This window comes from Leucoraja erinacea, chromosome 5 (genome assembly GCF_028641065.1).
Source record: "Leucoraja erinacea ecotype New England chromosome 5, Leri_hhj_1, whole genome shotgun sequence".
Classification (NCBI taxonomy): domain Eukaryota; kingdom Metazoa; phylum Chordata; class Chondrichthyes; order Rajiformes; family Rajidae; genus Leucoraja; species Leucoraja erinaceus.
In genome coordinates this window covers 16,073,499-16,086,172 of record NC_073381.1, presented here as the reverse complement: position 1 = coordinate 16,086,172, position 12,674 = coordinate 16,073,499, and the positions used below count along the sequence as shown (strand labels likewise).

General features: G+C 45.8%; 1 protein-coding gene across 1 annotated transcript in view; it reads right to left on the bottom strand.

Annotated features, from left to right (window-relative positions):
• Positions 1-12,674, bottom strand: part of LOC129696942 (dystonin-like) — a 529,669-nt gene that overhangs the window by 23,152 nt on the left and 493,843 nt on the right. The window contains 6 exon segments of the mRNA XM_055635073.1: positions 1,896-2,022; positions 3,535-3,723; positions 5,058-5,201; positions 6,996-7,124; positions 9,020-9,214; positions 9,782-9,941. Coding sequence (XP_055491048.1) covers positions 1,896-2,022; positions 3,535-3,723; positions 5,058-5,201; positions 6,996-7,124; positions 9,020-9,214; positions 9,782-9,941 — 944 coding nt within the window.

Sequence of the window (12,674 nt, the reverse complement as noted above, 5' to 3'; positions counted from 1 at the left end):
GGTGCAATTCACACTGCATTAAGCTGCAATATATACACATACACACACACACACACACACACAATATATATGGTGAATATATTTAATACAAAATGTCATGTTTAATGGAAAACCAGCCATAAATCCATAAACATAAACATATGATGAGTGGGGAAGGATTTAAGAGGGACTTCAGGCACAGTTTTTTTACTCAGAAGGTAACCATATAACCATATAACAATTACAGCACAAAAACAGGCCATCTCGGCCCTTCTAGTCCGTGCCAAACACTCATTCTCCCCTAGTCCCATCTACCTGCACTCAGACCATAACCCTCCATTCCTTTCCCGTCCATATACCTATCCAATTTATTTTTAAATGATAAAATCAAACCTGCCTCCACCACTTCCACTGGAAACTCACCAGGTAGTCCGTACCTGGAATGAGCAGCAAGAGGAAGCTATAACAGCAGGTATAATGATGACTTTAAAAAAGACATTTGGTCAGATATATGTAGAGGATGTATGCAGAGGGCTACGGGCTAAATGGGACTAGCCCAAACTCCAACTCGGTTGGCATAGACACGGTGGGCCAAAGGCCTGTTTCAAAGTTGTATAACCGTATGACTCTATGACTAACAACTTGACGACCCATCATGGCAACTTTCCCAGTACATGGAACAGTACAGCATAGGAACAGGCCCTTCGGCCCACAATACATGTGCTGGTCACGATGCCCAATTTAAACTAATCCCATCCGGCCCCACGTGGTCTATAATCGTCCATCCCCTTTGTCTTCCCCAGGCCATGTGGAAAGTCACTGTCACTCTTTCTGTCAAACAGCTGCAGCGAGATTTAATTCAATTTTGTCTGCTTTCCAAAAAGATACATTGAGTGCATAACTACACGGTTTGACACAGTGGAGAAGCCACAAGCAAACTGCCTCAAATACCTGCAACCAACTGCACCATCACATTCAGCCACACAAGCAAATTCCTGCTTTAGTCATTGTTTTCTATGTGAATGTTGCAGCCAATGTCAGAAAACTGAGGATGTCGTTGAGGATCTCCTCAGCCAATGAGAATGTGGAGCCTCACAATATTTTGAGCAGAAATGAGGTTCCCATCAACTAATAAATAATGTTTACAGCCAATGGGGTTGTTTCAGAGTAATTGGCACATATTTTAAAATGTACTCAGGCTGAAATGGACCTTTTAGACTTTAGAGATATAGGGTGGTAACAGGCCCATTGGCTGACTCGCGATTATCCTGTACACTAACATTATCCAACATGCTAAGGAGAATTGATAATTTACAAAAGCCAATTAACCCATCCTAATTCTTGATTAGTACGGGTGTCAGGGATTATGGGGAGAATGGGGTTAGGAGGGAGAGATAGATCACCCATGAGTGAATGGCGGAGGGGACTTGATGGGCCGAGTGGCCTAATTATGCTCCTATCACTTATGACCTTTGTAACCTACAAACCTGCACGTCTTATAATGCGGGAGGAAACCGGAGCACCTGGAGAAAACCCACATGGTCACGGGGAGAATGTACAAACTCCACACCGACAGTACCCGTAGTCAGGATCGAACCCGGGTTTCTGGTGCTGTAAGGCAACAACTCTACCGCTACGCCACCGTGCCGCCCTGTAATTTTCTGTGACAAATATTGCCTGCATCAAATCTACCTATCTGCTCCTTGAGGGATGTTGCTGTTCCACTCAGAGACATGTATATTTGCAAATACATACATCATCTGTACTTGGATAATAAAGAAACCTTTGAACCATTTAAACTAAAACTGGGCCCAGCACTTTGTTCACTTCCTACCATCCCCAAGATGAAAATCATCAAAAATGAACAAACCCAGCAATGCATAATGCAATTTGGATGAAGATTGAATAATACTCACTTGACCTTCCCTTCTCTGTGCTAGGAATGTGGGATGAGATCTGCGCTGGCTCTGCAGCTTTCCTCTTGTATGTCTTTGTGACCTTATCCACGTCGGGCTGTTTCCTGGTCATCTCCTCCATAAACGTCTGAAATTAGAAACATCTCATTGGAGAAAATGTGGTGCTAACATTTGCAAGAGAACCTTTGTTGCCTCCTCGTACCCTTCTCTTCTCTTTTGTGGGGATGATGTTACACCCAGTCACTGGATCTCCACAGCTCATTCATGTAAGTGACAATGCTAATTATTGCCAGCCCTTCTGAAGACACAGAAGTTGCTATCAACCATCGCTTTCTCCAGGTGGACATTACTATTGCCTTGAAATATGATCAAAAGGCTCACCTGTCTAGTCCAGAGGAGATAATATCATAATTACTATCAATTACTATCATGTTGCGAACTAGACAATGGTGACCTTTCTGACATGCACATCCCAGTTCCATTAAACAGAGATTATAAGGCAATTCCCGACATATTAAATTAAGAACGTTACATCATGTCTGCCACTACATTAACTTGGACAATCCAAACCCATCACATGCTCATAGTTAGTGTTAACTGTGCTGGTTTAAGGTTGTGGCTATTTGGTAGACACAAAAAGCTGGAGTAACTCTGAAGAGTCTGAAGAAGAACCTCGACCTGAAGCGTCACCTATCCATTTTCTCCAGAGATGCTGCTTGACCCGCTGAGTTGCTCCAGCATTTTGTGTCTATCTTTGGTGTAAGCAGCGTCTGCAGTTTCTTCCTACATGTGGTATGGGTGGGCGGCGCGACTCACGTCGCAGCAGCCTCTGCAGTCCGTCTGTCTTTTTAAATTTTTTGTCTTGTTTGAATGTAGTTATAGTGTTTTTAACTGAGTAAGTGTGTGGGGGGGGGGGGGGGTGGTGGTGGGGAAACTTTTAAATCTTTTCCCTGTATGGGGGACCTAACCCTTTTTTCTTTGTCGGGTCTCCATTGTCATTGGGGCCTAGCACCGTGGAGGGGCCTCCAACCGGAACGACCAGGGAGCTCCAGTCGCGGAGCCTGCGGCCTTACCCACCATCCGAGTTTGGAGTGGGAGGAGCTGTGGTAGCGCGCTGCTGCGGCCCGATCCCAGAGATTCGGAGGCTCCAACCGCTGGTCTGGTGGACGGTGACACTGGGAGCCTGTGGGTCCCTGCTGGGTGACCGCTTTTCGGGGCTTCCACAACGGCGACCTCTCCCACCCGAGTTGCGGGGTTGAAAAGTACCTGGAGCGGGGCCTTACATCATCGCCCGGCGCGGCTTTAACGGCCGTGGGACTTGCTAACGCCCGCCGGGGGCTCCAACACCAAGACCCGGAGCAGGGCCTTGCATCGGCCTTAATGGCCGCGGGACTTATTTACCATCGCCCGCCGGGGGCTTTGACTCTGACATCGGGAGGAGAATGAGGAGTGCAGGGGAGAGATAAGACTTTGCCTTCCATCACAGCGAGGAGGAGATTCACTGTGATGGATGTTTGTGTAAATTGTGTTGTGTCTTGGTTCTTTTTCTTGTGTGTATGACTGCAGAAACCAAATTTTGTTTGAACCTCAATGAGGTTCAAATGACAACAAATAAATTGTATTGTATTGTATTGATTACCTGGTGCTCAGCAATAAGTGTCTTGACTTCTTCAATCTCCTGTGGGAGCAACTCTTGGTCTCTCTGCGTGAGTATCGTCTCCGCCCACTGTAACCAACCCAAAAGGCTCTCCATCAACTCCTGATTGGTGATAACCTCAGCGAGAGCTGCTTCCAGTCGCAGTTGATGCTGCTTGGACCATGCAGTTACCTGATATTTGACATTTAAAAAAAACATCACAAAAGATTCTAGAGTTTGATGCACATCTGTAAAGACCATAACAGCCCTGACTGTACTCCATTACACATGCCCATACTCCTGTATCTATAGATCATCTGGCTTTGCTCTTGCTCTCTAGAAGTATTGCCAGACACAGCATCAACCACTCGGAAGAAGCAGAAGAAAGGTCTTCTTCCTCATCAGCATTTACCACACAGCGAGCTTCTGCTTGTCGGGCACGAAAATGAGTGTTTGGACAAGCTACGACACCTTTCCTCATGTCTGACTCGTGATGTTGAAGAGCGCCATTGATTGATGTGGGAGCGCAGGCTTGTCAACAGTACACACTGCCGATGGGATGGAGCGAAGAAATAAAACTACGTGGCAAGAGCTTTGAGGAAAGACTCATCACAGCTTTATTGCAAGGTGATCATCCATGCATTGATTGCGATCAACCTCCTCTCCCCATAGTTGAGTTATCAACAGTGGTGATGCTGCAGTTATCAGAACGTTGGGAGTGGTGTTGGGAGTTGCCAATGGGATGGAGAATTCTCTCAAGTGTTTGTAAGCTCATAAGATATAGAAGCAAAATTAGGCCATTCTGCCCATCTAGTCTGGTCCGCCACTGATCTACTTTTCCCTCTCAATGCCATTCTTCTGCCTTCTCCTCAAAAACCTGGATATAGATATATAAATACCATAGCCCATTAAATCGCAGCAGAAATTAGGATGGGATGACTGGCGGATAAAACTATCCATTGTGCGCACCGTCTGCTGTTCCAGGAGGTGAAGGGACTGCTATTTACAGAGAGGTGGCCACAATTCATGATCCCTGTCACTGGCATTGTTGAGACCAATGCCGAATGTGTGCAGAGCAATTGTGTTTTATAACATAGAAACATAGAAAATAGGTGCAGGAGGTGGCCATTCAGCCCTTCGAGCCTGCACCGCCATTCATTGTGATCATGGCTGATCATCCCCTATTAATAACCCGTACCTGCCTTCTCCCCATATCCCTTGACTTCACTAGCCCCTAGAGCTCTATCTAACTCTCCGTTAAATCCATCCAGTGACTTGGCCTCTACTGCCCTCTGTGGCAGGGAATTCCATAAATTCATAATTCTCTGGGTGAAAAAGTTTTTTCTCACCTCAGTCTTAAATGACCTCCCCTTTATTCTAAGATAACATACAACAGTTCTAAATAAATCGACTTAAAATGACTAAATGGCGTTGATATATTCCACACCGGGGTGCAAACAGTTTCTTCTCAGCCAGACTGCAGCAGTAAGTTGAGAAGAATGCAGTCACGACTTCAGGAGAGTTACCTCTTCGAATCGGGCTTGGATGATTGTGATCCAATGCTTGATGGTTGTGATGGAGTCCGGGTGGCAAATGGACAAGATGGACTCCCCCATAGCCACAGCTGAATTCAGCTCGGTCATCTTCTCTTCCAGCTTCTTCACAAACTCCTTCAAGAAATAAAAGATCAAAGCAGTCAATCCTGCAAGGCCAAGACACATAGGTTTCTAAAACACAAGAACACACACCAACACTTCTATCTCCTTGGAAGACTAAGGGAATGTGGCATTCTCCCAATGACTCTGATCAATTTCTGCAGATGATGCATAGAAAGCATCCTATCAAGTGCATCACACTTTGGTATGGCAACTGCTCTGCCCAAGACTACAAAAACTGCAGACAGTTGTGGACACAGCCCAGTCCATCTCACAAACCAGTCTCCCCCCCTCACCTCCATCTCCATGTCACACTGCCTGGGGAAAGCAGCATATATTTTCAAGAACCATTTTCACCCTGATCATTCCCTCGTCTTGCCTTTCCCGTTGGGCAGAAGATACAAATCTTGAAAGCAGGTATACTGTTTCTCTGTAACACCATGTGTCCACACTCTGCTTATTTTCACTGTTGCACCAACTATTGTCCTCTTGTATGGTATGATTGTACGGCACTCATGTATGGTAAGATCAAAGATTTTCACTGTATTGCTGAGTTTAGTTTATCGTCAGGTGTACTGAGGTACAGTGAAAAGCTTTTGCTGCGTGATAACCAGTCAGCGGAAAGGCAATACATGACTACAATCGAGCCATCCAGTATACAGCTACACGATAAAGGGAATAATGTGAATAAAATGTAAGATAGTCCAGTGAAGTCCGGTCAAAGATAGTCCGAGGGTCCCCAATGAGTTAGATAGTAGCTCAGGATTGCTCTCTAGTTGTTGGTATGCTGGTTCAATTGCCAGCTGTACTACTTGCCAGGACAAGTAACATTAATAAACCAATACCAAGATAAAGACGGAAATATAATCCACTTCTAATAACAGTCTAACCATCGCTGGAAATTATTGATGTACCTGTTCTTGCTAAAGAAAGAAATGGCCACAGACATCCACAATGCTGTGCCAATGTTATAGAAACATAGAAACATAGAAATTAGGTGCAGGAGTAGGCCATTCTTCCCTTCGAGCCTGCACCGCCATTCAATATGATCATGGCTGATCATCCAACTCGGTATTCCGTACCTGCATTCTCTCCATACCCCCTGATCCCCTTAGCCACAAGGGCCACATCTAACTCCCTCTTAAATATAGCCAATGAACTGGCCTCAACTACCCTCTGTGGCAGAGAGTTTCAGAGATTCACCACTCTCTGTGTGAAAAACAGTGGTTATCATCACCACTGTGCAGTTGCTGATGCAATTTGAGGCATATCTCCTCATTAGTTCTTCAGCACCCATTAAACACATCCTAAAGACCTTGCTATCATTGAGTTACTAGAAATGTTACCCCCATCCGTGTATTGCCAGCAGGTTCAGCACTGATTGCCCATTCTCAATTTGCTCAGTAACATTACTTGGCAAGTTGGCTGCACATGAAGCATTTTGCACTGGGTCTGAAGTCACTTGTAGGCCAGATCAGGTAGCAGATTTTCTTCCCTTCCTTTATGGACCAGATGGATTTTCCTACATAGATGGATTTTACAACCATTTTGGAGGTGCACCTTCACTATTACTAAACCTAACTTTGTAGTTCAAACTCATTTAATCGATTCTCCATTTGTTACGGCCAAATCTAAATTGAGCATTAGTCCAAGGTTATCATTACAGTAAGGTAACCACAATGCCACTGGTTTCAGTGGTTGATGTGGGCTCAGTGTTGGCTAGAAACCCTTTTGCTGCAAAACGTATCTCTACGCTGGTACATTCCACAAGCCCCATTTTAAACTTTTGTCTCCCAGCTTCTTTCCAACCTTGTGTTGATTGATGAGCGCCTGGAGAGCATCGTTGTCATCTGGAAGAACGCCATGGAAACGAAGTGTCTGTTCAGCCTCAGCCAGCCACTCGAGCAGCACGTGCACAGCAGAGTGGAATTCCTCAGCCTGTAAATGCAACAGTCATTCGTCACAACACTTGCAACCTGCCAGCCAGCCCTTCACACCAGTTTAAGTTACTTTAACTTTTTGAGTAAAGACAGATGAAAAAAAACCCGATGAATCTCACGAAGATTATGTCGTGCATAGGATAAATTTAGGGGAATCACTGGTCGTCGTGGACACATGGGCTCGAAGGGCTTGTTTCTATGCTGTATCTCTAAACTAACCTAAATTAGCTTCTTTCACTGGAGGGCAGAAGTTATCCAAGGGCTCAAGTGATTAAAATGGCCCCTCAGGGCAAAACCAGCCGTGTGGCTGAGGAAAAGAGGGTGTCTCGATCTTCAGCTGGGGCAGTTCAGTACAACTTTCCTCCTCTCTACTGGGCCAGAAATGGAACCACGCAAAGAGACACAACTGAAATGTAAAATACATGCATGTTTTTAGGAAGGGATTGGGAGCAGAGCTGTTTGGACGGTACCTTCAAGGGGTATGATGGCCAAGTGGCCTCGGTCTATGCTATAAAAGTTCTGAATCTGCTCAGTCTAGTGGTAGGCAGCAGGACCACTGACAAAGACCAAGATGAGGCTCAGCTCTGATGCTCCCGGTGGGGTTAAAGACATTCATTTTCAGACAGGCTGTCAGTGACCATCTGAATGAGGGGCAGGACAGACAGATTCTTCTGCAAGTGTGAAATTGTAATTGTAAGAGAGGGGGAGAGAGAGAGAGAAAAAACAACATCTATTTTTCACACAGGAGGTGCTGGGTATATGGAATGAGCTGCCAGAAGAGGTAGATGAGGCAGGTACTATAACATTTAAAAAAACATGTGGACACGTATATGGATAGGAAAGGTTTCGAGCGATAGGAGTCAAACACGGACAGGAAGGACTAGTGTAGATGAGGCATCTTGGTTGACACGGGACACCGGTAGGCGGCGCGGCTCTGGCCAGCAGCGGCCTCTGCAGCCTGTCCGCATTTTTATTATTTTTGTCTGTGTTTTTATGTAGTTTTTGTTATTTTATGTCGGGGTGTGTGTGTGTGGGGGGTGGGGGTGGGGTGGGAGGTGGGGGGGGGGGAAACTTTGTGAATCTCTCCCTGCACTGGAGACCCGACCTTTTCTCGTCGGGTTTCCATTGTCGTTGAGGCCGCAACGAGGAGCGGCCTCCAACAGGAAGAGACCGGGGACTCGGGTGCCGACTCACCGTTGCCGTCGCGGAGCTGGCCGGGTCCGGAGCGGTGGAGGAGCGCTGCTGCTGCTGATGCTGTTGCTGCTTGCTGCTGCTGCTGCTGCTGCTGCTGCTACCGGAGAGTCGGAGGCTCTCTACAGGTCTGTGGACGGCGGCGCCGGGAGCCCACGGCTCCTTGGAAGGAGACCGCTTCTCAGGGCTCCTGCAACGGCGACTTCTCCCGCCCGAGTTGCGGGGTTGAAGAGCTCCTGGAGCGGGGCCTGACACCACTGCCCCGCGCGGCTGGAATGGCCGCGGACTCTGCGAGCGCACACCGGGGGCTCTAACACCAAGACCCCGGTGTGCGACCTCGCACCACCCGGCGTGGCTTTAATGGCCGCGGGACAATCGCCATCGCCAGCCGGGGGCTTTGACTTTGACTCTGTCATCGGGGGGGGGAGAGTGCAGTGGAGAGATAAGTTTATTTGGCCTTCCATCACAGCTATGTGATGGATGTTTATGTTAAATGTAATTATTGTTGTGTCTGGGGTCTATTTGTATGTAATGTATGGCTGCAGAAACGGCATTTCGTTTGGACCTCCAGGGGTCCAAATGACAATTAAATTGACTCTGACTCTGACTGACTCTGAAGGGCCTGTTTCCGTGCTGTATGACAAAGGCCACTTTACCGCACCGGGATGCTAACGTTACACTTTGGCACTGAGGTCTTCTTACCTGTTTGAGGGCTTGTTCCAGTCTAACTTGTTTGGAGACAGAGAGAGCACACACAGTCTCCCAGCGAGTACTGAGCTCCTGCATCTGCACCCTGACCCAGGATGAATCATCGCGGCTGGCATCAACCAGCTCGCGGGCTGAGCGTTTCAGGGCCTGTACACCGCTTGTCCGTTTGCCCAGCTCCTTCTGGAAGACCTGAGCAGAAGACAAATGCTTGTCAACGTGCAGAACAGAAAAAAGACGGCCTATAAATCCCCGCACGTTGCCGAATAAGCGGGGCTACCACAGGAGAGATATTGCTCGATTCGTGAAAGGTTGTGTCCCAGGGTGGCAATGTCAGACTAGCGCCCTGCTTTGTGAGCGGGGAAAAGTTTAAGGATGTGCAGGGTAGGGTTTTTCTACCCAGGTTACTGGAACGAATTGTCAGGATTGGTGGTGAAGACAGATATGATAGTGCCATTGAAGAGGCTTTTGGACAGGCACACGATATGCAGGGAATGGAGGAATGTGGATCGCATATAGGCAGAGGAGATCAGTTTAACTTGGCATCATGCTTGGCAGAGACATTGCGGGCCTGTTTCTGTAATGTCCTGTTCGATATTCATTATTATATAAATCTGTTAATGAATTATTCTATTATTATGTAATATTAATTAATATATTAATTTAGATGGTGGACACAGTGAGGCGTGGGGTCTAGAATGTGGTGGAATGAGAGGGTGCCATCCAATGGGCAATGTTGCTGGATGTAGATGACAATACCTTGTGAGCATCAATTAGGTTCATGGTCAGGTCAACGTCTCCGTGCACTGGCTGGTCTTCAGCAAGCATCGGCTCGATCTTGTACAGCCAATCAATCAGGGCTTGCAAGGCGTCCGTAAACTGGCCTGAAAACAGCAGTGCTTCCTCCAACTTGTTCTGTCTGAAATGGAAACAGAATAACTTAGACACAAGTTCAGCCAACTGCAGCCACGAGTGAACTTTATTCAAGCTACAACACGAGGTTGGCCCGCCATCACTAAAAGTTGAAAAAGCACAACTTGCCCTCACAATCTTGGACGGTAGGAATTTTTCCTCATAAAGACAATCATAACGCCCTTGTTGCAGAGCATACATTAAGGCTAGACGGGGTCTTGAGGGCACACGTTTCTGAAGCTCACACTTGGTTGGGACAGCTGGCAGTTTCCTGCTCTCAAACTGAAATGCACCAAACAGTTGTCAGGCAGAACTTCCAGCCTCATAGAACATAGATCAGTGTGCACAAGACCAGGCCCTTCAGCCCACAAAGTCTGTGCCGAACATGATGTCAAGATAAACTAATCTGATCTGCCTGCATGTGATCCACATCCCTCCATTCTTTGCTTATCCATGTGCCATCTAAAAGCCTCTTAAATTCCTTGAACGAATCTATTCAACACCACCACCCCGGCAGCATGTTCCAGGCATCCACCACTGAAAAAAACCCGCCCTGCACTTCTCCCTTAACCTTTGCCCTTCTCACCTTAAAGCTCTGCCCTCTGGCCTTTGACATTGCCAACCTGGGAGAAAGGTTTTGACTGTCTTTGCTCTTTATACCTGCCATAATTTTACATACTTCTATCAGCTTTGGCAAGGCTAAGCTGGGCAAATGTCGAGTTGGCTGCTCCATACTTGGGAAGGAAAATAGGACAAGCCATGTAATCAGCAGCCAATCTCACATCACCCATCACACAACTCTGGAAAGTTGCTAATTATTCTTCGTACATTCAGGATCGAATGAAACAATGATGGGGAAATATTCAACTGCAAACAATAAAATCACAAAAATTCTGGGAATGCTGCGGGCTTCCACATTCTGTGTTTAATTTATCTACTCAGTTTGTTTTCGATCCGTACAATTCTTTTGGCGTCGATAATTTACAGCACATGTACATTTTTGATACAAGTTATTAAACAAAGGTTACCAAGATTTCATAAATTCTTCGGGTTGCATGGCACAGAAGTTAGGCATTCATCCACAAAAATGATGATAAATTAGTCTCTTTCCGTAAACCACAATTTTTCTATTTTTTAAGTGTTTTTCCTAATCTGTTTAAAGTTTATTATTAAATCATTACCCCATCTCCATATGAGGCAATATATGCCAAACACTTGTTGCGTAGTAAATATTTTCCTTCATGATGTCTTGGCTTCTTTCAGTTCAACCCTACCGGCACGGGTATATACAGACATTTTTTAACCAGTCCCTGCAAACATGCAAAATCCTCTAGATTTTGTCCCTATCTCCACCAATCTGCAGATCACCCCTGCCATTACCTGTGTCGACCTGTCACTTGCCAAGATTTGCCCCACACCCATTCTCTTTTCCACCATTCCATCAGTCCGAAGAAGACCCAAACCTAAAATGTCAGCAGTCCATTCCCTCCACAGATGCTGGTGACCCGCTGAGTTCCTCCAGCACTTTGCTCAACTTCCCAACATCTTTGGTTCTTGTGTCTCCCCCCTACTGTTAAGCACTATTGTGATATTCCTTGCTTGTTTTCTATGAACCATAAAAAAACGTTGCCTGTTGGCTACCTCCGTGTCCGTTGGCTACCTTCAATGCCTTCGGAAAGTTTCAAGTGGTATTATCAATTAATAATATCTATTACAGTTCTTAAACAAAGAGAATGCCCTGATTTTGTTTTACATTTTACAAATTGAATGAATGAATGAATGAACGATGCCATTTGCATCTTCAAGATTAACCATGATATTCATGATGTAATCCTGAACAGCCATTAGAAGCTGCATAGAGAGCTCCATTCGTTACCATTCTGAAGTGGTCAGACTGATAAAGCCATTGTTATTCTCGTCAGTCTGACCTTTCACTCTCAACACTGAGCAGTCTCAAATAGCCTTTTAGAACTCTTGACAGCTTTCAAGCTCCAACCACATGTGTGAAGATGCTGCCTGTCCTGGTGTTTTTGGTGTCTATCTTCAGTGCAAACCAGTGTCTGCAGTTCCTTCCTACACATTTTGTGTGAATATGAATTTGTATTAAAAGGCAACTACCCACTTGACCTAATACAATGCAGAGACCACTATCCATAAAACCAATCCTAACACAAAGTCAGGCCTGGAGATGTCTTAGCCAATTATGTAAAATCAATATTAATTTTCATATTTGACCCAACTACTCCTCGTATTCTACAAAAATGGTGTCTGCAGTGCAACCATAACTGTATCTGTTGTAGCCCAATCTATAAAGTACCACATAAATTATCCCCAAAACAGTACAAACATCTCAAGTTCATTCACAAATTTCCTCACTCGTGTTTCCAATTCCTTTGTTGGAAGGACTGGTGGCCAACCGGACTGGAGAATGCACACACAAAGTCAAGATGATGTCTCATCCCCAACTCCCCTCATGATTCCGTGCTTCCAAACTCAGTGGGCAAAATGCAATTCCTTTCACTCTCTCAAGAGTTTGCCTGGAATATGAGGATTGTTCGGGGGCAGATAGGAAGTGTTAAGTTACAATGTTTTGATTGAATATTGTGAGAACGGCTCCCCTTCCCCTTTGTTCCTGGATATTGGTTGTGCTCCACAACTCTCAGAAATGTCATGTCTTCCAGGTTTGCACCTAAAGCACCAGTTCCATAGACCTAGTCCCAGCAGGAGGAGGAGCACCATG